General features: G+C 30.8%; 1 protein-coding gene across 4 annotated transcripts in view; it reads right to left on the reverse strand.

Annotated features, from left to right (window-relative positions):
- Positions 1-262: 262 nt before the first annotated feature.
- LOC130674446 (gamma-tubulin complex component 2-like) overlaps positions 263-26,364 on the reverse strand; it is an 87,124-nt gene continuing 61,022 nt past the window's right edge. For 2 of the 4 annotated variants that reach the window (XM_057479774.1, XM_057479772.1), the window contains 2 exons: positions 640-794; positions 263-559 (listed from right to left, as the gene is read on the reverse strand). In XM_057479774.1, coding sequence (XP_057335757.1) covers positions 478-559; positions 640-794 — 237 coding nt within the window. In that variant the 3' untranslated portion in view covers positions 263-477. Of the gene's footprint in view, positions 560-639; positions 795-6,371; positions 6,540-14,614; positions 14,693-26,364 lie in introns of those variants that run through there. The other 2 variants (XM_057479771.1, XM_057479775.1) reach the window with 2 other exon arrangements.

The following is a 26,364-nucleotide window of genomic DNA, read 5'->3' on the forward strand; positions in this document are numbered from 1 at the left end:
ATTATTGCAATCTAATCCTAAAATATCGTCGCCAAATATATATGTATATATTAACGACGTGTCACCAGGTGTCACGCTTATCGGAAAGACCTGAACATCTAATCCACCCTATGAAAGATAGAAGTCACTTTCTAGTACATTATATAGAAACAGTAAATAATGAAATTAGGCGGGATCCCGAGACTATCTCCAATAGATTCAACTCACATTTGACGAAACTTTTTATATATAAATAATTAAGCAAATCAATATAAAATTACATTATAGGTGTTCAAACAGAGGATTTATTTTTTATATTATTGCATTATACTATATTTAAGCATGTATAATATAACAATTATTGATACTTTCTAAAAGACATAATTTAAAAAAATAATTTTGCGATAAAAATATTAAAACCATAAATTGTCTTCCACAATTTACAGTGCTATGTTACGTTGGTTTATCTTTAATAATTATGGAATTTTTTTTTATTTGTCAGCCAGATATTTCATATTGTTGTGTTACCTCAGAACTTTTATCAGCCATCAAATCAGTATAAAAAAGATTAAAGTCCAATCTGTAAATATTTCATAATTTATTTTAGAACCGTCGAATACTATAACAATATTTCACACAAAAATTCAGTATGAACTATACCTGCATAAAACGTTGAGTAATTTTTCAAAGTCATTATTACATCCTAATGTAATAATACGATTTAATAAACGATGTAAGGCATCAGTAAATTGAACATCTAATAATTCAATTGTCTCTTTGAAACTTCCACTGACGATTGACTTTGTTTTATTCTCCTACAAGAAGAAAACCGAAATTTAAATGAATAGGAATTTTTGGTTCATAACAATACCATGAAAACTAAGGAGTAAGCAAAAAATTTTATCGTTTAATATGCAAAAAGTAAAACGTTAAATATAAATTGTGCCAATACTGAAATTGAGCCTGAAAATCATAAAGAAATAATAAAATAAGTAATAGTTTCATGCACTGAAATAAATAATGACAACAGTCGAAATAATGAAAACAGTTGACTGTGCAAGGCAATCTAGAAACCCTAATATTTCTGAGTTTACAGAATTCAAAAACTTCATTAGTTACACGTTTACGAGCTCAAACACTAATTGGTAATGACTGATGTTTATAATTGAGTAAGGAGAATAGTACTAACAATGGTTGGGAATGATAAAAATTAAATAAATAAAAAACTATTGCTTATTTCTTAAGCAGATCAATTGGAACCAATGAAGATAATTAAATCTGTCCATCGGTTGACCCTGCGAGCCAGCCCTAAAACTTCCCGCTGTTTTCGAGCTCAAGGAACTCTAAAACATTGTTGTGAATACATTTTCGAGCTCTTCGAGCTCGAAAAGATGTTTGTAATCCATTGTTTCCGAAAAAAACCGATTTTTACCATTTCTTCCTCCCACGATATCTCGCGAACGAATTAACCGATTTTGATGGTTGAGGCGGCAATTGACGTGTTTTCTTGAGTTCTAGAGCTAATCAGATTTTAGAATTGATCGGATGAGTCACCGTCTTCAAAAATAATCGAAAGAAACGGTTTTTTACCATTTTTTTCTCCAACGACATCTGCTCCGTCAAGAACGGAAGTCCTAAACTAATTGTTATCATAGTAATGTAAAGAATCTTAATAATTAGTAGAGTCACCATCTAGTGGTGCTCTAATTCAGTCCATCGTCAACTTGGACCGCACCACTAACGTGCGCGCTCTTTACAGCGTCGGTTATCGTTGTGCATCCTCGTTGCACTTACGCCTTCAGCGTATCTCTGTCACTCGGGTGTCTAATTTTCCGTTCCGTCGAAGCCGCACCCTGGCTTCGCCGCGTCTTTTCGTTAGTTGACCACGAGTCTTATTATCGAGAGCACACGCTTGAGCAATCCTTTTGCATCCACAAATACTTGCATTATTAAATATTCAATTAATTCGTTGAAATTAATTAATTATCGATGACGATTTCAAGTCATCGGGTAAAGATAAGTATCAATTAATACGGTACAATAATTTTTACTGATTATTTCATTGAGTTTCAATATTATTTCGTAACTCAAACATACCACCGGGTTATTGCGTCGCAATAAACAAGCCGGGACTTGTCACGCGTGGGTCTGACCCATTTAATTACCAGCTATCTATTCGTTTTCTCATTAAATATTGAATTTAATTGTGTTTGAGGTTTAATATTAATATTTCATATTAACATTAAATAATAATAACATCAATTGTATTTAATAGTTAATAAATATTCATATTGCTTGAAATGCATTCGATTTAACTAATATATTCAATTCTCATTGGATAAGTTAATTATTCATGTCGGATATTCTATATTGATATTTCATATAAATATTTGATGACAATCGCATGAATAATCTTTAATATTCAACATTTGTCCGCGGTTCATTACTATTAACTTGCTTTAACTGGATCGAGTACATCAAGGTTAACTTACATTCAAACAAAAGCCTTGTCACCGTCAATCATCTATCAATACAAATTGATTAGATTTCAAATTTAACTTCATTCAAACACAGGCCGCGTCGCCGTCAATAATCTATCAATATCAATTGATCAGATTTCAAACCTAACTGCAGTTAAACCATAGCCTCTGTCGCAATCAATACCAAATTGATTAAACATAATCTAACCTACGTTTCGAAAATGCCTAGTCGCACCATATTATCTCTGTACAATTGAAATAAGATTCATTATTTCTTGATCGAATCTCACTATCTTACTATGTCGCAAGATTCAAATCGTACAACCTACCCGATCGATCGGTAAACTCGCCTCTGCATACTCAACAATACAACCACTTGACGACACAAGTGCTAACAATCGATAGCCTTCAAACACGCATTCATTCTATAGTACCACGTACTATCCAATTGTTCCACAGTGGACAATTGGGCTCTCACTTACTCTATATACAGACGTGTATATTCTCTTACAATCGTTACGATCTAATATCGAACTGATTACGACGATCCAGCATCGCGTAATTTCTAACTAAGTGCGACGATCCAGCATCACGTACTCTCTAACTTATACAACGATCCAGCAGCGCGTAATCTCTAACTATATACGTTCTCACGTATACAGCACACATCTACATATCTACACATACACACACACACACACACACACACGTACATACATACATTCAATATCTTGTGATAATTGTTCAACGAGTTACTGTGACTCTGATTATCTCAATATTCTTATCTTTCTCAATGTAACTTCTTCAAAGGGTTTTATGCCGTAGCGCTTTCCCTAATTTTTTGGGTCAAAATACATTCTTCATTTTGTTACACCCAAACCACGACTTGCATTAAATTATACCTATCTTATTCTATCCGTCCTTATAATCAATTTAATTTAGATCATTAATTCAATATAATTTACAGGTAAATTTAGATTTGAATAAAAAATAAACAATAATAAAATAAAAGGAATATTTTCGTGCTAACAATATCTCTCGAACAAATTAACCGATTGAGATAGTTAAGGCGGCGATCGACGCGTTTGATAAAGTTCGAGAGCTGTTTAGATTTTGAAGTTGATCGTTCAACTCGTTTCTGAGAAATCTATAAAAAACTAAAAATAAAAATTTTTTTTTTCGTAATTCGCAAATATTTTTGAGTCTACTTGATCGAATGATCTGAAATTTTCAGGAAAGTTGACGGCTAACAAGCTCTTTCGATTGACACCTTAACCATCTAAATCGGTTCATTAGTTTAAAAGTTGTAAAAGCTTCACACACACACAGACACAGACACCACTCGGACATTATTGTGAAAATAGTCAGAATAGCTTCCTAGGACCTCAAGACGTTGACGTCTGATGAAAACTCGATTTTCGAAAATCGGGGTAAAAACAATAACTTCCCGAATTTTCGAAAATTTACAATTTTATGAGAGGGAAGTTAAAAAAAAGGAAAGTATATGTAGTTGAGATTTATAGAAAATCGACCCTCTAGTTAGCAAATTGTCTAATTCCATTTCAGAAAATCTTCCATTTATGCGAAAAAAAGTAATCTAACCCTTCGTCACACGCGCTAGAGCGTGGCGCCGTACTTTTTACATTTTCATGGTTTTTTGTTATTTTACCAAAAAGAAAATTCCCAAAAAATTTTAGTGCTCTTTTCAATCTTCTAGAAGAGATCAATATTGCACGACTCATGATGCGAAGCATCAGAGTGTGCTTTATGATCGAAAAATTTTTTTCGTAAGCGCCAGATCACAATTCAAATCGCGCTATTGCCAAGTCGTGTTCCCGCTCTTAATATACAGCTGTAAACAAGGTAACCTAACCTGTAATTGTTACTCACTGATTATTATAAAAAAAAAAAAAAATGACATTTTCTTAAAAATTCTCAAGATGATTAAACAAAAAAATCCAAAAATTAATAGTATAATGCCAAAAATTGGAGCTAACTAAATGAGCTTCAGAAGAACTTTTAATGATAATGCACTATATGTTTTGATTTGACGTTATTTAAAGATATCAATGCATATATTAAACTATCGGAACAATGGTACTTCGGATCCTATTCGAAGAATTATGATAGATTATGGTTTTATTCCTCGAAAATTCTACCATAAGGACAAAGGCAATTATTTGCTTTCAATAAAATCCACTAATAAAATAATCTAAGATTAAAATTTGATTGTGATATATCAAAGTGTCATACTTAAAATTACAACTAATATTTGAAATAAAAAGCCTATGAGAATATCAAACGATGATTAGATATAGAGAATATTATCATCATAACTAATGTTAATCTTGTGATTGATATATCATATCATTTATCCACTGTCGATAAAACAAAATTGTATATACCCACTGAATTAAGATGTTCGGATTTTATAAGTGTCACACTGAAATAATACAAATTTAAGTAGCTCCATGAATTTACTAAGAAGTAGGAGAACTAATGCAATAGCAAAATTTAATTAAATGAATGGTAAAATAAGTAATTTCATTGGTCTAGGGACATATATAGGCATAAAAATTAAAGCTTATTTGAAGAGCTTTCAGATGAATTTGATATAAAGTTGATAAGTTATCACATTCAAAAGATATTAAAGAAAGAAAAAGTAAAAATATGAATTTTGGACACTTTGAAAATTTTGAAATGCTATAACTTCTAAACTAATCGACCAATTGAGCTCATTTTTGAACTCGATCAGAGTAGTCACTTGCAGAATACGTATACCAAGTTTCAAAGGAATCGGTTTAAAATTGTGACTATAGTCGAAGTGACAAACTGCATAAAATTAGTTCTTAGAATATTTTGTAAATGTTCAAAACCATTTATCTATTAGAAAAAATGGTCAAATCGATGAGCTGTATAGTCAAAATTGTAGGCAATCGAACGAGCTTTCACATAGAACAAACAAAAAAAGCTATCTCTTTTCGTGTGAAAGTTACATCCAGTTGAATAAGTAAACAAATTTATTTTGGAAATTTGACAAAATTTCAATTAACCGTAACTTCTAAACTTATTGGCCGAATTGGCTCATCTTCGAACTCATCCAAAGTAACCGTCCATTGAATAAGTATAATAAGTTACATTAAGATCGGTGTAGAATTGCGGACGCTATCGTTGGAGAACGGCGCGTTATATTGTATATATACACTGATGCAAAAAATTAAAGGAGCAGAAAAATTTTATAAATTTTTTAGTGATTTTTGGAAGGCTGTAACTTGGTGAAAAATGATCGTATCGAGATTTTAAAAAAAGCATTTTACAGCTTGAAATCTCTAGTTTTGGTGCATTTTTTTCAAAATTGTTTAAAAGCTCCGGTTATTAATCATAATGGAAATGAAACAAATTTTTTTTTTCGACTTTTCTCTAATTTTGGCGTTGGTAACTCAGCAAATGCAAGGAAATGAAAAAAAAAATAAAAAATTTCCAAAAAATGTCAAAAAAAATCGAAGAAAAAAAATAATTGAAACTTGTTTTTTGTGTTCTAAATTTTTTTTTTTGACATTTTTTGGAAATTTTTTATTTTTTTTTTCATTTCCTTGCATTTGCTGAGTTACCAACGCCAAAATTAGAGAAAAGTCGAAAAAAAAAATTTTTTCATTTCCATTATGATTACACAATTAAAGGAACAAAACTTGCTCCTTTAATTGTTTAGCTAAACTTTGATCGATGATTCCTAAAAAACGGTTCGATAGATCAATTTAAAAATTTACAGGGGTCTTGGGGGTACATTGAGCTAAAAAATTCTCTGGCAACATTATTTTTTTTATCGATATTTGCAGAGTAGCGGTTGATTTACTAAAAAACCAAAAAAAGTCATTTTTTTGTACTTACTTCTCATGGATGTTGAAAATAAAAAAAAAATTTTTTTTCAAAAAATGATGACAGGGTCTTATAGGGAATTTATTCAAGTTTTTACCGCCGCCCTTAAACTTTCTGTGCGATCATTGGTACCTGAAATATCGATGATCAAAGCCAAAAGGATCATTTTCTGTTTGAAGGCTGATATCTCTGCGACAAATCGTCCTACGAGGTTAAAAAAAAAAACCAAATTGAAGCTGAATAAATTTGATAAACGAACTATGCATTCGTTTAGTTGAAAGAATTTTGTCGCGGTCCGTGGGCACTTCGGAAAAAAAAAAAAATTTAGAAATTTGTTGTCTCGCGGTATTTCTCATGTTTCCGTAATAACCGGAGCTTTTAAACAATTTTGAAAAAAATGCACCAAAACTAGAGATTTCAAGCTGTAAAATGCTTTTTTTAAAATCTCGATACGATCATTTTTCACCAAGTTACAGCCTTCCAAAAATCACTAAAAAATTTATAAAATTTTTCTGCTCCTTTAATTTTTTGCATTAGTGTATATATCTAAATACATATATAAACTTTTGAACCAAATGTATTTCCTGACTCAGCTCGTCGAGCCGAGTTGAGAGGTAGCAAAATTTTTCGAAAATTCAATCATGAGGACAAATACACTTACCCAAAAAATTAAAGGAACGAGAAAATTTTATAAATTTTTTAGTGATTTTTGGAAGGCTGTATTTTCGTGAAAAATGATCGTATCAAAAAAACAAAAAAAAAAACAAATTGAAGCTTGAAATTTCAAGTTCCAAGATCTTCCAGCAAAATATTTTTTTGAGCCACGGTTTTTGCGGAATCATAAGAAAAAGGTCGAGACAAAATTTTTCTAAATTTTTTAGTTTTGTTTTTAAGGTCTACGGGGCCGGAAAAATTTTTTGAAAAAAACGAATTCATGGTTCGCTTAGGAAATTTAATCAGCTACAATTTGCTTTATTTGTTTCTTTGAACGTCAATTCGCTGCTGAGATATCAGTCTTCAAATGAAAAAGGATCCTTTTGTCTTTGATTATTGATATCTCAGCAAATAATGGACGCACAATTTAAAGGGCAGTTTAAGAAACTTGAATAAATACTCTACAAGCACCATTTTCGATTTTTTCGTAAAAATAATTTTTTTCATCCTCGATATCGATTTGAAAAACCTATAAAAAATGGCCATTTTCGAAAAAAAAAAACTGAATAAAACGTAAAAAAAAAAGTAAAAAAAATTCTTGTTTTATCTCGTTTTTCGGAAATTTTTATTTTTTTATTCTCTTTACCTTACATTGACTGAGTAACTAACGCAAAAATGAAAGAAAATCCGAAAAAAATTGATTTTTTCATTTTGGTAATGATTACACAAATTAAGGAACAAAACTTGTTCCTTTAATTGTTTTGTAAAACTTTGAGCAATCGGCCCGGACAAACGGTTCAATGGATCAATCTGAAAATTTCCAGGGTTTTTGAGGGTACATTAAGCTGTAAAATTACCTGGCAAAATTATTTTTTTTATCAATATTTGCAGAGTAGCGATGAGTTGACTAAAAAACCAGAAAATGCCCATTTTTTAAGGGTTTTTCAAATGGATATCAATGATGAAAAAAAATTTTTTTTCGAAAAAATCGAAAATGGAGCTAGGAAGGAATTTATTCAAGTTTATTAAACTGCCCTTTAAATTACTTTGCAGCCAATATTTGCTGAGATATCAATAATCAAAGACAAAAGGATCCTTTTTCATTTGAAGGCTGATATCTCAGCAGCAAATTGACGTACAGAGAAACAAAAAAAAGTAAATTGTAGCTGAATAAATTTCCTAAGCGAGCCATGAATTTGTATTTTTGAAAAAATTTTTTCCGGCCCCGTAGACCTTAAAAACAAAGCCAAAAAATGCTACATTGCACATTGCTACATTGAACATAAAAATCCGTCTATTAGTTTAAAAGATATCGCCGATTAAGAGTTAAAAAAGTAACATTTTATGTCATTATCCCCGGATAAATCATGATATAATGAACTATTATGTGTTTGAGTTCGAAAAGCTCGTAAGAAACCATTGGCATCCAAGAGTATTTTCGAGCTAAAAGAGCTCGAAAATGTATTCACAACAATATTTTCGAGCTCTTTGAGCTTGGAAACAGCGGGAAGTTTTGGAGCTGGCCCGCAGGGTTAACCAATGTACAGATTTTTTTAGTAGATTTCATAGAAATCTATTAGTCAATTTCATAGAAATCTATCTTTTGCAATTGTCCTCATGGTGGAATTTTTAAAGAATTTTGCCGGTGTGCCAATTCTGGTGACACCTATGAGCAAAAATTTCGACTTCTACCGACCAATCGATCCAACGCATGGATTGAAGAGAGATCCGGGATAGACTCCGTACTGAACGGCCGCGTTTTTGTATTTTGAACAATTCGACTCCTACCAACTGAACAATTTTGATTCCGACTTGAACAATTCGATTTACACCTTTGAAGAAAAATCCGAGTTCTGATCAACGATTAATTAAACTGACCGACATTAAATAAATTCCGAGTGAACAATAAACCGGATTCTATGAACAAGCCGAAGCATCGGCGCAATACTGAACAAAGTGTACGATTTAATTTGTTAATGAACAAGTTCGCGTAATAATAACAATTAATTAATTAATTACGCGCAATAATTATATGATAGTAAAATTTAACGCGTTACCGAAATAAAATATTATTTTATATTTTATTTTATTTCATTCGAGCAATTCTGAGAATTAAGAATTATCTGTGTCTCATTCGCACCAGCAGTCTTGTCGCCTCGCCGTGTAAGAATACTCTGACGTCACTTGTCAAGTATTCCGTTAATACATATGCTGTATGTGTGTCTCCGGACAATAAAATAACTGATTTTTTTTTATTTCGTCAAACGACTATTTTTCTTTTGAGTAACGAACTGATTGTGTGTTTCGATCAAGTACGATTTCTACAAGCAATTTTTTATGATTATATCGAGTCAAGCCGACAACGACAATTTATATTTTGTTGTGACCGATAATTTTGTGATACCGATCAATTATTTTGTTTGTCTAATATAGACTAATTTTTTATAATTCTGATCAATCATTTATCGTTATCTTAAGAGCCTGACCTTTCCCCGATCCGCCACCCTGAACCGATTTTTGATGATTGTTTATTGGTGATTAAAAATTCACCTGGCTCCCAACTTTAAACATTTTGAACAAGGTTGCCAAATAGTACGTGTACTCGAACTTCACTCCGGTAGATCCCCGGTGGTGAGAAACTCGTTACAATATATATATGTCGTAGTCAAATAGTGAAAACCGTCAGATTGTGTAAAACCGCTCTGCCGGCAACTCGTGTATTTTATTTCACTTTTATTATATGACTTTAGTCATACTAATGACAAAGCACGAAGCAACTGACTGCCAGCAAATGATAAAACAGAGCGGTTTTACACAATCTGACGGTTTTCACTATTTGACTACGACATATATATTAGGGTGTGTCAAAACAAAATGATTTTTTTTTTTTTTTCAAGGTCTCATAGTCTCAAAAGTTTCTCTGAGACCTAAAAAAAATCCTCCTAAAGAATCAGCTCGATATCTCGAAAATTGAGCTGGCGGTTTACAAGTTCATTTTCCCGTTTAAAATACATGTAAAAAATTTTTTTTTTAGTTTTTCGAGGAAAAATCAAAGAAAAAAATTTTTTTCCAATCTTAAATTTCATACCCTTATAGTAAATGGAATTCCCTACAAAAATGTTCTTGATAGCCATGCTTGTAACTACAATATAAAAAAAGTTACAAGCCCCCGAAGTTAAAAGAAAAAATAATTTTTCTTTTATGTATAATTATTGTTTTTACTTTTTTGTTATTAATTGGTGGTATTTTTTTCTTCTACTTTTAATTTTCAATCTTCCATATAAAAGCTATTTTTATGCAAGAAATATTTATAAAATAATTTAAAACTGTGACGATTAACATTTTTTTGTATTATTTGTGTTAATCACTCGATAAAATAGATTTTTTTTATTATTATAAAGTTTTGTAGCAGTTGAGTGAGGTACTTAAACGTTTAAAATTTAAAAATTTTATTGAAGATTTTATATAGAAGATTGCAAATTAAAACAAGAAGAAAAAATACCACCAATTAATAACAAAAAAGTAAAAATAATAATTGTACATAAAAGAAAATTTTTTTTTTTTTTAACTTTGTGGGCTTGTAACTTCTTTTGTATTGTAGTTACGAGCATGACTATTCAAACCATTTTTATAGGGAATTTAATTTCCTATGAGGGTGTCAAATTCGACATTGGAAAAAAAAATTTTTTCTTTGATTTTTCCTCGAAAAACTAAAACAAAAACTATTACATGTATTTTAAATGGGAAAATGAACTTGTAAACCACCAGCTCAATTTTCGAGATATCGAGCTGATTCTTTAGGAGGATTTTTTTTTGATCCCAAAGAAACTTTAGAGACTATGAGACCTTGAAAAAAAACATCATTTTGTTTTGACACACCCTAATATATATATATATATATATATATATATATATATATCAGGGTGATTCATTTCCACAAAAGTTTTTTTTTAAATGCTCAAGCTAAATCTCAATCTACATCGAAAAAAAAAAATTCTCACCAAATATGAGCTCTTAATTCCAATGCTAAGTACTTGCCATTTGATTTCAAAGATTTCCCATTTTAAATACACGTAAATTAAATTACTTTTTTTTTTTAACTTTCTAATACTCAGCTGCGTTTCATGATATCAAGGCGGTTTTGATCGCAAATTGTAGGGCATTTGGTGTTCTTCAAAAGTGCCTATAGTTACTAAGCTGTAATTCCAGCTGTTTCACTTGTGTCCGTTGTGAAACTCATTTTTCCTATGAAATCGACATTTATTGGCTTGCAGAACATAAACCAATGAAAGTACACTAAAAATGTTGATAGAAATTTTATAGGAAATTTTATTCCCTTCAAAAAAAGTCCTATGAGTCAAGTCGCTAAAGTCTATAGTTTCCGAGTTATAATCATTCTAATAACTTGAAAAATATAATATAAAAAAAAATTAAAATTGATATTTTTTAAAAATTATCGGTTACAAACAAAATATAAGTTGCCGTTGTCGGCTTGACTCGATATAAACAAAAATATTGCTCGTAGAAATCGTACTTGATCGAAAACACTAAGTCAGTTCACTGCTCGGAGACACACATATACTATCATATAATTATTGCGCGTAATTAATTAATTAATTTGTAATTATTACACGAACGCATCTCACTTGTTCATTAACAAATTCACTCGTATACTTTGTTCAGTTTTCGCACCAAGGCTTCGGCTTGTTTACTTGTTCCGATGAGGCAGTTACTGTCGGTCGAAATTATTTCTCTGTCGATTAATTGTTCATTGGTCAAACGCGGAACGATCTTAAAAGTCGTAATTTAAATTGTTCAAACGTTGGAATCGCAATTGTTCGCTTGGTCGAAGTCGAATTGTTCTAATACAAAAACGCGGCCGTTCAGTACGGAGTCTATCCCGGATCTCTCGTTTCAATCCATGCGTTGGATCGATTGCTTGGTCAAAGTCGAAATTTTTAATCATAGATGGCTCTAGAATTTGCTCATCGGATAACGATTCATTATTTTTTTAAATAATATTGAACCACGGGTCGATGTCAAATTTCCTCATGTTACAATATATATATGTATTTATAGACAATATATATATATACACTAATGGAAAAAATTAAAGGATCAAAAAAAAATTCTAAATTTTTAGGCGATTTTCAACAGGCTCTAACTTTGAGAGAAATGGTCGTACAAGAAAAAAAAAAAAGGAAATTGTAGCTCCAAGTATCTACTTTTTGGATTAGAAGTTTAAAATTTTCTGGCGTCAGCAGTTTTTGAGTAATCTTAGAAAAACCAACGACAAAAAAATTTTCAAATTTTTTTAATTTTTTTTTTTTTTGGTCTCCGGGCGTGGAAAAAATTATTTTTGCTTAATCACTATGAGAATCGGATACCTTCATTATTCAGCTTTAATTTCTTTTTTTATGGACCTTGATACGTCCACTTCTCGCCGAGATATCGGTCTTCAAAGGGAAAAAAATCCTTTTGTCATTGATTATCGATATCTCAGAAACCAATGACCGCACAGAAAGTTAATGGTGGGTTTTAAAAACTTGAATAAATTCCCGTCAATAATTAGCCATTACTTTTTCGAAAAAAAAATTTTTTCCTATCGTCACATGAATTTAAAAATGCAACAAAAAAAGGGCTTTTTGTGGTTTTTTGGAAAATCAAGCGCTGAAACGAAAATATTGTGGAGATCGATAATGTTAACTGTGCATTTTACAGTTCAATATGTCCACAAAAACCCTGCAGAAAGCCAAATTAATCCAACTAGCCGTTTTTTTGTTTCACGCGATCAAATTTTTAAAAAATTAAAGGATCACGTTTTTTGCTCTGAAAAGCTCATAATCTTTAACAAGATGAAAACAAACATTTTTTCGGAGCTTTGTCCACAATTTTATTGCAGACAGTGCTTAAATTTCCAAAAAAGAAAAAACTTTGTTTTCGAAACAAAATTTTCAAAAAAAAAATTTTTTCAAAAAAATTTTTTTTTGGAATAACTTTAGGAAGTTTACAAAACCAACACCCAATAATTTTTAGCACGTTTACGTTGCTGCATTCCGTGATTTTACTGATCTCTCAGTCATTAAATTAAAAAAAAATTTTTTTTTTTTGAAAATCTTGTTTCGAAAAAAAAGTTTTTTCTTTTTTGAAAATTTAAGCACTGTCTGCAATAAAATTGTGGACAAAGCTCCGAAAAAATTTTTGTTTTCATCTTGTTAAAGATTATGAGCTTTTCAGAGCAAAAAACGTGATCCTTTAATTTTTTTAAAAATTTGATCGCGTGAAACAAAAAAACGGCTAGTTGGATTAATTTGGCTTTCTGCAGGGTTTTTGTGGACATATTGAACTGTAAAATGCACAGTTAACATTATCGATTTCCACAATATTTTCGTTTCAGCGCTTGATTTTCCAAAAAACCACAAAAAGCCCTTTTTTTGTTGCATTTTTAAATTCATGTGACGATAGGAAAAAATTTTTTTTTCGAAAAAGTAATGGCTAATCATTGACGGGAATTTATTCAAGTTTTTAAAACCCACCATTAACTTTCTGTGCGGTCATTGGTTTCTGAGATATCGATAATCAATGACAAAAGGATTTTTTCTCCTCGACGGGCGGAAAGCGTCAACTTTCGTCCCGCTGTGCAAAACGAAGTTGCCGCTTTCCGCCTCCGTCGAGGAGAAAAATAGCATACACTCCTCGGGAAGTAAACAAGAAAGCCTGAGATCACATGTTTGTTGACCTCGGCTTCGCCTCGGCCAACAATTACATGTGATCTGAGACATTTCTTACTTTACTTCCCTCGATGTGTAATATACTATTTTCCATTTGAAGACCGATATCTCGGCGAGAAGTGGACGTATCAAGGTCCATAAAAAAAGAAATTAAAGTTGAATAATGAAGGTATCCGATTCTCATAGTGATTAAGCAAAAATAATTTTTTCCACGCCCGGAGACCAAAAAAAAAAAAAATTAAAAAAATTTGAAAATTTTTTTGTCGTTGGTTTTTCTAAGATTACTCAAAAACTGCTGACGCCAGAAAATTTTAAACTTCTAATCCAAAAAGTAGATACTTGGAGCTACAATTTCCTTTTTTTTTTTCTTGTACGACCATTTCTCTCAAAGTTAGAGCCTGTTGAAAATCGCCTAAAAATTTAGAATTTTTTTTTGATCCTTTAATTTTTTCCATTAGTGTATATATATATATATTATATAAATACATATATAAATTTTTTTACGAATGGTATTTTTTAACTCTACTCAACTAATTATGATAGGTTATGACAAAATTCTTTGAAAAATCGACCATGAGGACAAATACAATACCTAGATTTTTAAAAAAATCTACCTAAAATCGTACTTTTTAAAATTTGGGGTTTGATGCAAATATTTTTTTTAACATGATTCAAAGTACAATGTGCACATAAAATTGGTAAAATAAATGAGACAAGAATTCGTGAAAAGGTGAAAATATCGTAATTTTTCTGTATAGTAAATAATATTCAAGACTAACAATAATGATGTCTAAATAATAATAATAGCAAAACTATGAGGATGGGAGTAATATCTAAAAAATTTCTACTACTTATGTTTGATTGATTTTCTTCGTTTAATAAATAATGAAATACCTCATAAATAAAACATTCACGGTGATGCTCTTCAATCATTGATGACAATTCAGCGTCAATGTAGTAACAACTCATACTCTTAATAGAAAAATTTTATTTAATTAAACTTAAATAATAAAACATGTATATATACTAGGGTGTGTCGAAAAAATCGACTATTTTTACTCGCTACACGAAAAAATGAGCTCTTAATTCCAATATCAAGGTCCTCCGCATTACAGTTTTTGATTTTTTCCTCAGTCCATTAGAAAAAATTTATATCTCACTCATTAATTGATCGTACCACTAAACATTGCCCGGGAAAAAATGTTTTTATTATGAAAAAACAAGAATCCTATGAAAAAATTCAGTTTAGCGGTCCGTACTACCCCACCCGTATGAGTCACGACTTCGCAACAATGGGCCCTTTTGTAGAGCATTTGATTCTAAAAAAATCCCGATGTTGGACGAGATGATATCATAAAATGCCGCGGAGTTATAGAAGTTTCAAAAATAAAAACCTAAGTTTACGTGTATTTTAAATGGGAAATCTTTACCTGCTCTGGGAAAGTACTTAATATTAATATTAAGGGCTCAAACTCTCAGGGAATTTTTCCGGGGGTACTTCCAACAAAATTTCGGAATGGGAGCGAAAAAAAAAATAGTCACAAAACAAAAGCACCCTAATATATATAAATATATATATATATATATATATATATATATATATATATATATATATATATATGTATATATATATATATATATGTATATATATATATATATATATATGTATATATATATATATATGTATATATATATATATATATTAGGGTGACCCAAAAAAACCGACTATTTTTTTTTCGAGTCTCTTATGAAAATTTGTTGGTTTACGATGTTTTAAAAAGCTTCTCAAAAAATCAGCTCGATAAAAAATTTTCAAGAGGTCGCTCACGAATTTTTAAAATATCAAAAATGATCAAAATTCGAATTTTTTACTTCAAATGTTTTTCTTTCTCGTGGCAGCAATAGTTTATATTTGTAAAATCATGACTACGCTGAAAATTCAAGCCCAAAATTTGAATATTTAAACGTCACTCAAGAATTTTGAATGTTTCCGAGTGCTGTCTTTTGGACGTTTTCGAGCGACCCTTGAATATTAATAATCAAGCTTTTCGATTTTTCCACCATCGATTTGCATCACAATGAATGAAAATATAACCCGAGAAATAGAAATAATAAGTTATTTACATACTTTTTTATTTTTTAATTCAATTTGTAGGTTTTTTCGCTTATTCAAAACTGACCGAATTTCATTGTTTAAGACTGTTCTGTATATTTTTGGGTATGCAAAAGTTATATTTAAGTGAAATGACAACAATTGAGTTATAAAAACTAATTCAAACTATTAATTACATATTATCAGTTAATATTCGAAATTCTTGAGCGCCGTTTAAATATTTATATTTTGGGCTGAAATTTTCAGCATAGTCATGATTTTACAAATATAAACTATTGCTGCCACGAGAGAGAAAAAATTTAGAAATAAGAAATCCGAATTTCGATCATTTTTGATATTTTCAAAATTCGTGAGCGACCTCTTAAAAATTTTTTATCGAGCTGATTTTTGGAGAGACCTCTTAAAACATTGTAAGCCACCAAATTTTCATGAGAGACTCGAAAAAAAAAATAGTCGGTTTTTTTGGGTCACCCTAATATATATATATACATATTGTTGTAATAATAATAAAATGAATGCATTTCGGGACTGGTTGGTGGTTAGGATGTTGGAAAAATACGCATATTTAAAAATTTAACAATATTTTTATTTGTCACAGCACAAAATATCACTGGGTTACAAATTAAATCGTTGATATAATTGATTAATACTTTCAATTGTCTGAGCTCATGAATACGGCATTTAAATGAATGCAAATTGTTAAATTGAGCTCGAGTAATTAATGTAAATAATTTAAGTAATTAATTCGAGTTTAGTTGAACACTGATTTGATTGTAGAAATGTCAGAATAATAAGTAACATGAAATCGGAGATTACCGAGCGAAGTTAATTATTGAACACGTTAATTACTATTTCTAATTAACACTAGATACATAATAATTTAATTATTGAGTTTTAACAATAATGATCACTGAAGTAAATGAATTTAATGAGCTCAGATTAAATTGCACTGAATTTAATTTATGTGTTGAACACGTGGTAGCATGATTGCAGAGGCTACTGAGCGAAATATAACTTTTTATTTATTTGAAAATATTGAGCATAATGATAAATAATTAATTGTAATATTGAGTCCTTTAATTATTTGAGCACTGGTAACAAGTAAATATTTATTAAAAAATGCACCAGTTGTTTCTCCCGAAGGAATTACCTCGTGGTCGATGATCGCTGATTTAGTTGAGTTCTTTGTTAATTTATAAATAAGTTTCTATGTTAGCAATTATAAAAATAATTATATTTTTATAAAGCTTACTGATCACTGATTGCTTTTAATTGAATACTTTTATTTAATTACTCGTGATGAGCGCAAAATGAATGGATTGAATATAACACGTGTTGTTACATGAATACGTAAACCGAAAAGATAATGGCATCAGTCTTCTCGACACGAGGCAAGAAAATTCGATGCGCATGCACCGCACTGCGCTAGTCAAGTTTGAATTGACAGACACTAAGCCCCAGTAGGTGCTGCCTCTGTTTGCCGGAAGTGCAACTACATTCAAATTTGAATGTAGTTGTGATTACGCAACATATATATATTGTAGTGATTGGTATCTTAAATTAATATCACTTATACATCACAATGATAACACACTTATATTAGAAATAATAACACCACAATTAACAGCAGTAAAAGAAAGCGAGAGCAATATATAGTTTATTGAGATACAATGTTTGCTGTTAAACTGTCAATATAAGACTGACTGACTTTTGTCGCGTATCTATAAAACAAGAGAAGAAGGCATTTGTTTTCTAGCTATTTAAATATTTAAAAGATCAGTTTCACATTCGTTACACTACCCCCTTCTCAATAAATTATCGTCCCGATAAAAATTGTGTTGGAAGAATCGAACTTAATTGAAATTAAAACCATTTGCAATCTTCGTTCGATTCCGCTATGGTCCTAACACACCCTATCTATCACCCCACAGGGAAAAAAACACCATAGCCAAAAAACAACCCTGTAGGCTAACGCAAAGATAATAAAAAAATTAAAAAATAGTCTATAGTTAAATTGAGCTAAGAATTGATAATAAAAAACAAAATATTCTGCTAAGAAGTTAATCAGTGCACGTGACTCTATTTTCCTATTCAACGAATCAAAATAAATAAAATTATGATGTAACCCTCCTCTTGATTGAATGGACCTTCAATGGGAATAGGATCAGGTACGGGATGGGAACAGGAACTCCTTCCTCTCCTCCTTGAAGGACTAGGAATTGATTCCTTCTTTCCTTCCCCAATGAAATTGGAAATATTATCTATACATAATAAACAAACCAAACGAGTATCTCCAACATTTTATTAAATTTTATACTTAAACATATTTTATCGTTACATTCCATTATTACCAATTGTTAATTTATAAACTTTCATTATCGTGATCAATTCAATAATTTCGATCTTAAATGCTCAATGTTCTACCGTTCGATTCATCCAGATCATTCTCCGATATGTCATCTATAGCTAACATATCAATGATACTGAATAACACACGTTGCAACGAATTTCATTTTTCTCCCTAAAAGCTCCTCGGAAACTCTCCAGGGCATCCATCTATCTCTCAGAAGTCATGGCCATCAACAAAAGAGAAATGTCGACTGTCTCAACTCCGGATGGATCCCAAAGCTCCAGTCAGGTTGCTCTTAGCCATTGATACGTCCTCAGAATCAAACTTTTGACCCTCGTTGAGCTCACTTAGATCAAAAGAAGTATCCAGACTCCGATCATTGACTGAGGAATCTCGGGAACCCCGCAACGATTAATCGTTCAAGGCCCACGGCCAGACTTCCCTTCAGCTAATATACTCAAACCCAGAACATTTCCAGTCCTTATAGAATCCCGGGAATCCCTTGAACAACGTTACCACCGAGATCGTTCAGAGCCCTCAGCCAGACTTCTTTCAGAATCTCGGGAACTCTTTAGCAACGTCTACACTGAGATTGTTCAGGGTCCCAGCCGGACTTCTCTTTTATTTTTTTTTATTGATATCACAATACGGCGCAAGACGATTTACATGTACGATTTTATATTTCCCGTTGGGAATTTTTCTGATTCTATAAACTACATTATTTAGCCTGTTTTCAATTTCATAAGGACCCTCCCAATCGCATTGAAGTTTTGGAGATTTTCCTTTGACTCTATGGGGGAAATAGAGCCAAACTAATTCTTTTTCCTTAAAAGTTAACATATTCATTTTTAAATCAAAATTTGATTTCGCTTTGTTTGATTTAATTTCAAATTTATTTCTTGTAATATTGTGAATAGAATTCATTTTCTCTTTCAATTGACTCACGAAATCAGACAGTGACTCAGATTCCCCTGAATTCTCCAGGTTTATCGGAGAACCTCGAAGAAGATCTAAAGGAATTCTGAGTTCACGTCCCATCATGACCATTGCAGGAGAAAATTCTATAGTTTCATGTTTAGAAGAGCGATAAGCTAAGAGGAAAAGTGGTAACCATTTACCCCAATCTTTTTGATTTTTCGAGATAAATTTTGAGAGGTATTGAAGAATTGTCCTATTCAATCTTTCTACCAAACCGTTTGATTGAAGGTGTAAAGGAGTTGTTCGAGTTTTCTTTATTCTCAAGTATTCCATCAATTCTTTAAAAATTAAAGATTCAAATTCTCTACCTTGATCTGAATGAATTTCTGAAGGAAGACCATGACGACAAATAATATGACAAACTAATGCTTCAACAATTGTGGATGTTTGGTGATTCGGAAAAGGAATCGCTTCTGGCCATCTAGTGAAATAATCTGTGACGACTAAAATAAAACGATTTCCCGAAGAAGATTTGGTAATTGGACCGAGAATGTCAATTGCAATCCTTTCAAATAGTGACCCTACATTATAAATCTGATATTCTGCTTTAGTTTTACGATGAGGACCTTTTTTCGAGAAACAGACTTTACAATTTTTACACCATAACTCAACGTCCTGTTTACAAGTTGCCCAATAGAATCTTTGACGAATTTTGTCAAGGGTCTTATTGATTCCAAAATGTCCACCAGATGAAGAGTTATGTGCTTCATGAAGAACATCGTTAATTTTACTTTTTGGAACAATAATTTGCCAAATGATTTTTGAGAGATTTGGAGATTCCCACTTTCTATAAAGTGTATCGTTTTTTAATTCTAAAGAATCCCAATAGAGTAGATAAACTTTAAAGGTGGAGTTAGGATGAGAAATAGACTGCCAATTTGGTACGAGATTTTTTTTTTTTTAAATCAATGATAACTTTCAATAATTCGTCTTCTTTTTGGAGTTTGTTTCAATTAATAGGATCTGCAATATCTAAATTTATTTGTTGGATATAGAGACAATCTTCTGAAATTTTCAAATTTAATTTTTGACATTTTTTACAATCACAAGGACGACGAGACAATGCATCAGCGTTTTGATGATTTTTACCAGGGCGATGAATAATCTCAAAATCATATTGAAATAGAACCTCTAACCAACGAGTCATTTGACCTTCAGGGTTTTTGAAAGATAATAACCATTTCAGTGCGGCATGATCTGTTCTAATGATAAATTTTCCCCCTATTAAATAATGACGAAAATGTTCAATTGATTTTACAACAGCTAATAATTCTTTCCTAGTTACACAGTAGTTTCTTTCCGCTTTGTTTAATATTTTGCTATAATAAGCTACTACTTTTTCAACCTCTTGTTCTTTACCATCAGGAGTTTTAATTCGATGAACTTGAGACAAAACTGCACCTAATTGGAAATAGGAAGCGTCAGTATCTAGAATGAAAAGAAGATTCGGATCTGGAGGTGTTAGAACAGGGGCAGTACTTAAAGCTTTCTTTAAGTTTTCGAAGGCTTGATGAGCTTTATCATCCCAAATAAATTGTATTTTCTCCTCAGTTAATTCATGACGATCCTTAGCGATTAAGGAAAAATTTTTTATAAATCTCCTATAGTACGAGCAGAGTCCTAAGAAACCTCGAAGATCGGTTTTATTTTTCGGAATAGGCCAATTGGTGATTGATTCAACTTTTTTTGGGTCGCATTTGATTTTATCTCTGGAAATTACATGACCTAAAAATGGAACTTTGTGTTGGAAGAATACACATTTTTTAGTATTGATCTTTAGGCCTGCTTGAAGAAGTCTATCAAATATGATTTCTAAATGTTCGAGGTGCTCTGAAAATGTTTTACTACGAATGATAATGTCATCAATATAAACTTCACAAATTTTTCCTATTAATCCTTCTAAAACAATATTCATTAATTCGATGAAAGTAGCTGGGGCATTACATAACCCGAACGGAAGAACTGAAAATTCCCAAAGTTGACCACCTATGCAAAATGCTGTCTTTTCTTTATCTTTTTCATTCATACGGATCTGCCAGTATCCGCTTTTGAAATCGACGACTGAAATCCAAACCGTACCTACTATAGAGTCGATAATTTCTAATTGATTAGTAATTGGAGTAGCCTTTTTCTTTGTCACGGAATTTAATTGTCGATAATCTACGCAAAATCTAAGAGTTCCATCCTTTTTCTTTTTAAATACGACTGGGGATGCCCATGGACTAGAACTAGGTTGAATAACACCCTGACTTTTCATGTCTTTTAATAATTCGGAAGCTTCTTTCCTGTAATGTAATGGAATACGCCTAGGTGATTGTTTAATGGGTTGAGCATTTCCTGTGTCAATATCATGTTCAATGTAATTACAAACGCCAATGTCATTTTTATTTTTTGCAAAGATATTTTTATATTTTATTAAAAAAATATTAAATTTTTTTTTTTTGTGAATCGTTTAAATTTTTAATTGATGAATCGTAAACTTCTTTTAAAAATTCTGGTAATAATAAATTTGTTGTAGTTTTTAATTGATTTACATAAATCTTTTTGTTTTTGTTAAATTTTTTATTTAAAAGTTTATTGAAATCTTTTATTAATTTTAATTATTTAGAAAGTCTTTACCCAGTTAACAATCCTCTCGAATTTCCGCAAAAACAATATCTAAATCGATGGAGAAATTCGAAATTTTAATCTGACTTTTATGAATAAATTTATATGGAAATTCTTCATTAGATGCCGTATAAATTTTATAAGGTTTGTAATTATTATTTTTTAGGTTATTAAATAAATTAACATTAGCAATAGTAATGTCAGCCGCAGTATCAATATTCATTTCGCAAGGAATATTATTAATAGTTCCGTGTAATTTAAAATTTATATCCGAATTGAAATTATCTAATTTAATTTTTCTAATAGAATAAGTTGATTCGTGCCCCGTCGAATCAACCCCATTTAGTTTCCCTGACGCTGGTTAGTTGTATTATTTTGGTTAAATCTAAACTTCTTAATTTGTTGAAAATTTTGTTGATTGTTAGTTTGTGGTTTTCTACAATCCTTCATAACATGACTTTGTTGATTACAATTCCAGCATTTACGAATATTATTATCAAATTCTAGTTTTCTTTTTAAATTAGCTTTATAATTATCTAATTGTTTAAAATTATTATTTGGATGAATTTTATTTCTTTCCTCACTGTCAATTAATTTTGAAATTGATTCTAATTCTAAAGCTCTTTCTAAAGCTTTATTTAACGTAAAAATTTTTTCGGATTTTGAAGAATATCGTAATTTTTTGTCTAGTAACCCGCTAATAAATTGTTGAGATTGACGTTCAATCACATCATCCGTTAGATCGGGATACGCGAGACGAGAGAGTTTGTCTATTGTTTCAGCAAAGCTGTCAAGAGACTCGTTAAATTTTTGTTTTTTATTTTGTAATTCATTTAAATAAACATAAGAAAATTTTCTTTCTCCGAATCACGATATTAAAATTTGTTTAATTTTGTCGTAATTTTTTAATTCATCTGACGATAATTTGTCTAAAATTGTTTGAGCTTTTCCTCTCAATGAAGCTCCTAAGTATGACGCTTTAATTTGTTCTGTCCATCCGTTGTGATTTGAAACGATTTCAAAATGTTTTAGATATCTATCAACAGACACAGAAGCATCAAATGTGTTTGGTTTAATTTAGTCAATCGGTTTAAAAACAAATGATGGGTTTGATGTCGCGATTATTTTCGGTTTGTTTTTATTAAATTTTTCGCCCGATTTATTTTCTAAGTTTTTATTTATTTCCGCGTCAACATGAATTTCTGCGTCAACATTAATGTTCCGAGGAGGAACCGCATCAAATGTTGTGTCGCGACTACTATTATTATTATTATTATTAGGAAGGGGTACATCACCGGACTTGTTTCCTTTTGATGTATCTTCTAATTTATTCATGATCCTGTTGAGGAAACCTTCCATCCTGGAGAATTTGGATTCCAGGCTGTCGAACCTCTTCTCATCCTCCTCTCTCTTCTTTTTATCTTCTTCACTCTTCTTTTCCAAATAACATGTAATTTGCTCGCGGAAATCTTCCAGTTTGTTGTCAAGCTCATTCCACAATTTATTGTCCCGAGCGTCTTCGATGATATCCGAGACATCATCGGAAATTGTTCGTCTTGTTTGTCGCGGCATAATTATTAATATTTTTTTTTTTTTTTTAAATATGTCACTTCACTCACTCACGCGCTTCTGACACCAAATTGTAGTGATTGGTATCATAAATTAATATCACTTATACACTACAATGATAACACACTTATATTAGAAATAATAACACCACAATTAACAGCAGTAAAAGAAAGCGAGAGCAATATATAGTTTATTGAGATACAATGTTTGCCGTTAAACTGTCAATATAAGACTGACTGACTTTTGTCGCGTATCTATAAAACAAGAGAAGAAGGCATTTGTTTTCTAGCTATTCAAATATTTAAAAGATCAGTTTCACATTCGTTACAATATATATATATATATGTATATATGTATTAGGGTGATTCGTTTTGAACGACTATTTTTTTTTCCACTCCCACTTGAAAATATTGTTATAGACATGGAAAAAAAAATTCCCTGCAAGTTTCAGCCCTCAATTTTAATTTCAAGTACTTTATAGTTGATTTTGAAGTTTTCCCATTTAAAATACATAGGAAAGTTGGGATTTTTTTTTTATGTCTTTATAACTCAGTCGCATTTCAAGTTATCGGGTCACCGTTTGCGGCATTTTGTAGGCAGTTTGATTCTCTTCAAAAGTCTTCTGAAGAGTTTTACTCGGACTCTAATTGTTTTTCCAGTATTGGTTCTGAAAATAATTTTTTTAATAATAATTTGGGATTTGGTTGATATTGACTAAATAACGAAATTTACAGAAAAAGTGCAGATAACGATTTTTTAGGAAATTTCATTCGCTACGAAAAGGTCCTCTTAGTTAAGTGGCTTAAGTTCTCCGTTCACGTGATATAGGGATTTCGATAATTTTGTAAATAAAATATTTGTCAAAAATTTTTCCCAAGTTCATCAATTTGACCCCTTCTGATTTCAATGACTGGATTAAATTAATGAAAGGAAAATTATTTACTGATTAAAAATTGAAATGAAATAGCATTGGGTGGAATTTTTTGACAAATATTTTATTTACAAAATTAATAAAATCCCTATATCACGTGAACAAAGAACTTGAGCCACTTAACTAGAAGGACCTTTTTTGTAGCGAATAAAATTTCCTAAAAAATCGTTATCTGCACTTTTTCTGTGGATTTCGTTATTTAATTAATATCATGTAAAAACCCAAATTATTATTAAAAAAATTATTTTCAGAACCGATACAGAAAAAACCATTACAGTCCGAGTAAAACTATCAATGAGACTTTTGAAGAGTATCAAATTGCCTAAAAAATGCCGCAAATGCCGACCCGATAACTTAAAATGCGACTGAGTTATAGAGAATTAAAAAAAAAATACCAACTTCCCTATGTATTTTAAATAGGAAAACTTCAAAATCGAATGTAAAGTACTTAAAATTAAAATTAAGGGCTGAAACTTGCAGGCAATTTTTTTTCCCATGTCTATAACAATATTTCCAAGTGGGAGTGAAAAAAAAATGGTCGTTCAAAACGAATCACCTTAATATGTATATATATATATATACTAGGGTGCACCGTTTGAAACGAAGTTTTTTTTTTCGTTCCCCATCAAAAATCTTGTTCTACACGTAAAAATAAAACTTCAGTAAAATTTTGAGCTCTTAATAACAATTTTGAGAACTGGAACAACGTCGTTGAAGTTTTCTCATGCTAAAAGCATGTAAATTTCGATTCTTTTCTTTTTCAGCGAATAAAACTCAGCTCCATTTTCACGTATCTTATTGGTTCAAAGTTTTTTTGGAAGAGAATTGTATGGTCTTTAAAAAAGCCTGTATGTGTTTAGCAGTACCTTCAACTACAGCCCTCGTGGAAGCCTTAAAAGTCTAATTTCCTACGAAATTAGTGGTTTTTTGTTGTTAACTTGTAAACGGTTGACTTTTGCAAAAAAAGCACAGGACATTTTTTGTAGGAAATTTAGTCTTCTACAATAATATATTACACAACTGGGGAAGTAAAGTAAGAAATGTCTCAGATCGCATGTAATTGTTGGCCGAGGCGAAGCCGAGAATATGAACTTTAAGTAATTAAAATTCAAAGTTTCAGCTAAATGTCGAGATTAACGGTTTTATAATTAAAAGCCATTACATAAAACATGTTTTTTCGAACATAATCCATCTGTTAGGTCCCAAGGAAATTGAAAATTCGAACGAGATTCTTCAAACCTGTGTTTTAATCATTCAATTTTTGAAAAGAATTGCAAATGAGGTTAGTACTAAAGAACAATTTCGATGAATAATTGCGGGCATTTTATTTTTTATATAAATGTATATTAATTGATACTTACCAAAAGTTAATAACTGAATATATTTTATAGTATTGAACATTGAAATTTTGAATTTTAATTACTTAAAGTTCGTATATCTTTTTAAATATTGATTTTAGAGATTTGACTTATGAAAATTTTTTCGTAGAACACTAAATTTTCTACAAAAAATGTCCTGTACTTTTTTTCCAAAAGTCAACCGTTAATAAGTTAACAACAAAAAACCACTAATTTCGTAGGAAATTAAACTTCCAAGGCTTCCAAGAGGGCTGTAGTTAAAGGTACTGCTAAACACATACAAGCTTTTTCAAAGAGCATACAATTTTGTTCCAAAAAAAACTTTGAACCAATAAGATACATGAAAATGGGATTGAGTTTTATTCGCTGAAAAAGAAAAGAATCGAAATTTACATGCTTTTAGCATGAGAAAACTTCAACGACGTTGTTCCGGTTCTCAAAATTGTTATTAAGAGCTCAAAATTTTACTGAATTTTTATTTTTACATGTAGAACAAGATTTTTGATGGGGAATGAAAAAAAAAACTTCGTTTCAAACGGAGCACCCTAATATATATGGGTCATTCCACCAAATAAAATTATTTTTACGGGGTGACCCTCGTCGATTTGGTTCAAACTTTGTGGAATCGTTCTATATATTAAAAAAAAAATTCTCTGAAAATTTGAGCCTTTTATATGCAGCTGTTTCAAAGTTATGATTTTTTGAATTTTTTAAAAATTTTTGTTTTCAACTTTTTCA

Source organism: Microplitis mediator, chromosome 9 (assembly GCF_029852145.1).
Source record: "Microplitis mediator isolate UGA2020A chromosome 9, iyMicMedi2.1, whole genome shotgun sequence".
Taxonomy (NCBI): domain Eukaryota; kingdom Metazoa; phylum Arthropoda; class Insecta; order Hymenoptera; family Braconidae; genus Microplitis; species Microplitis mediator.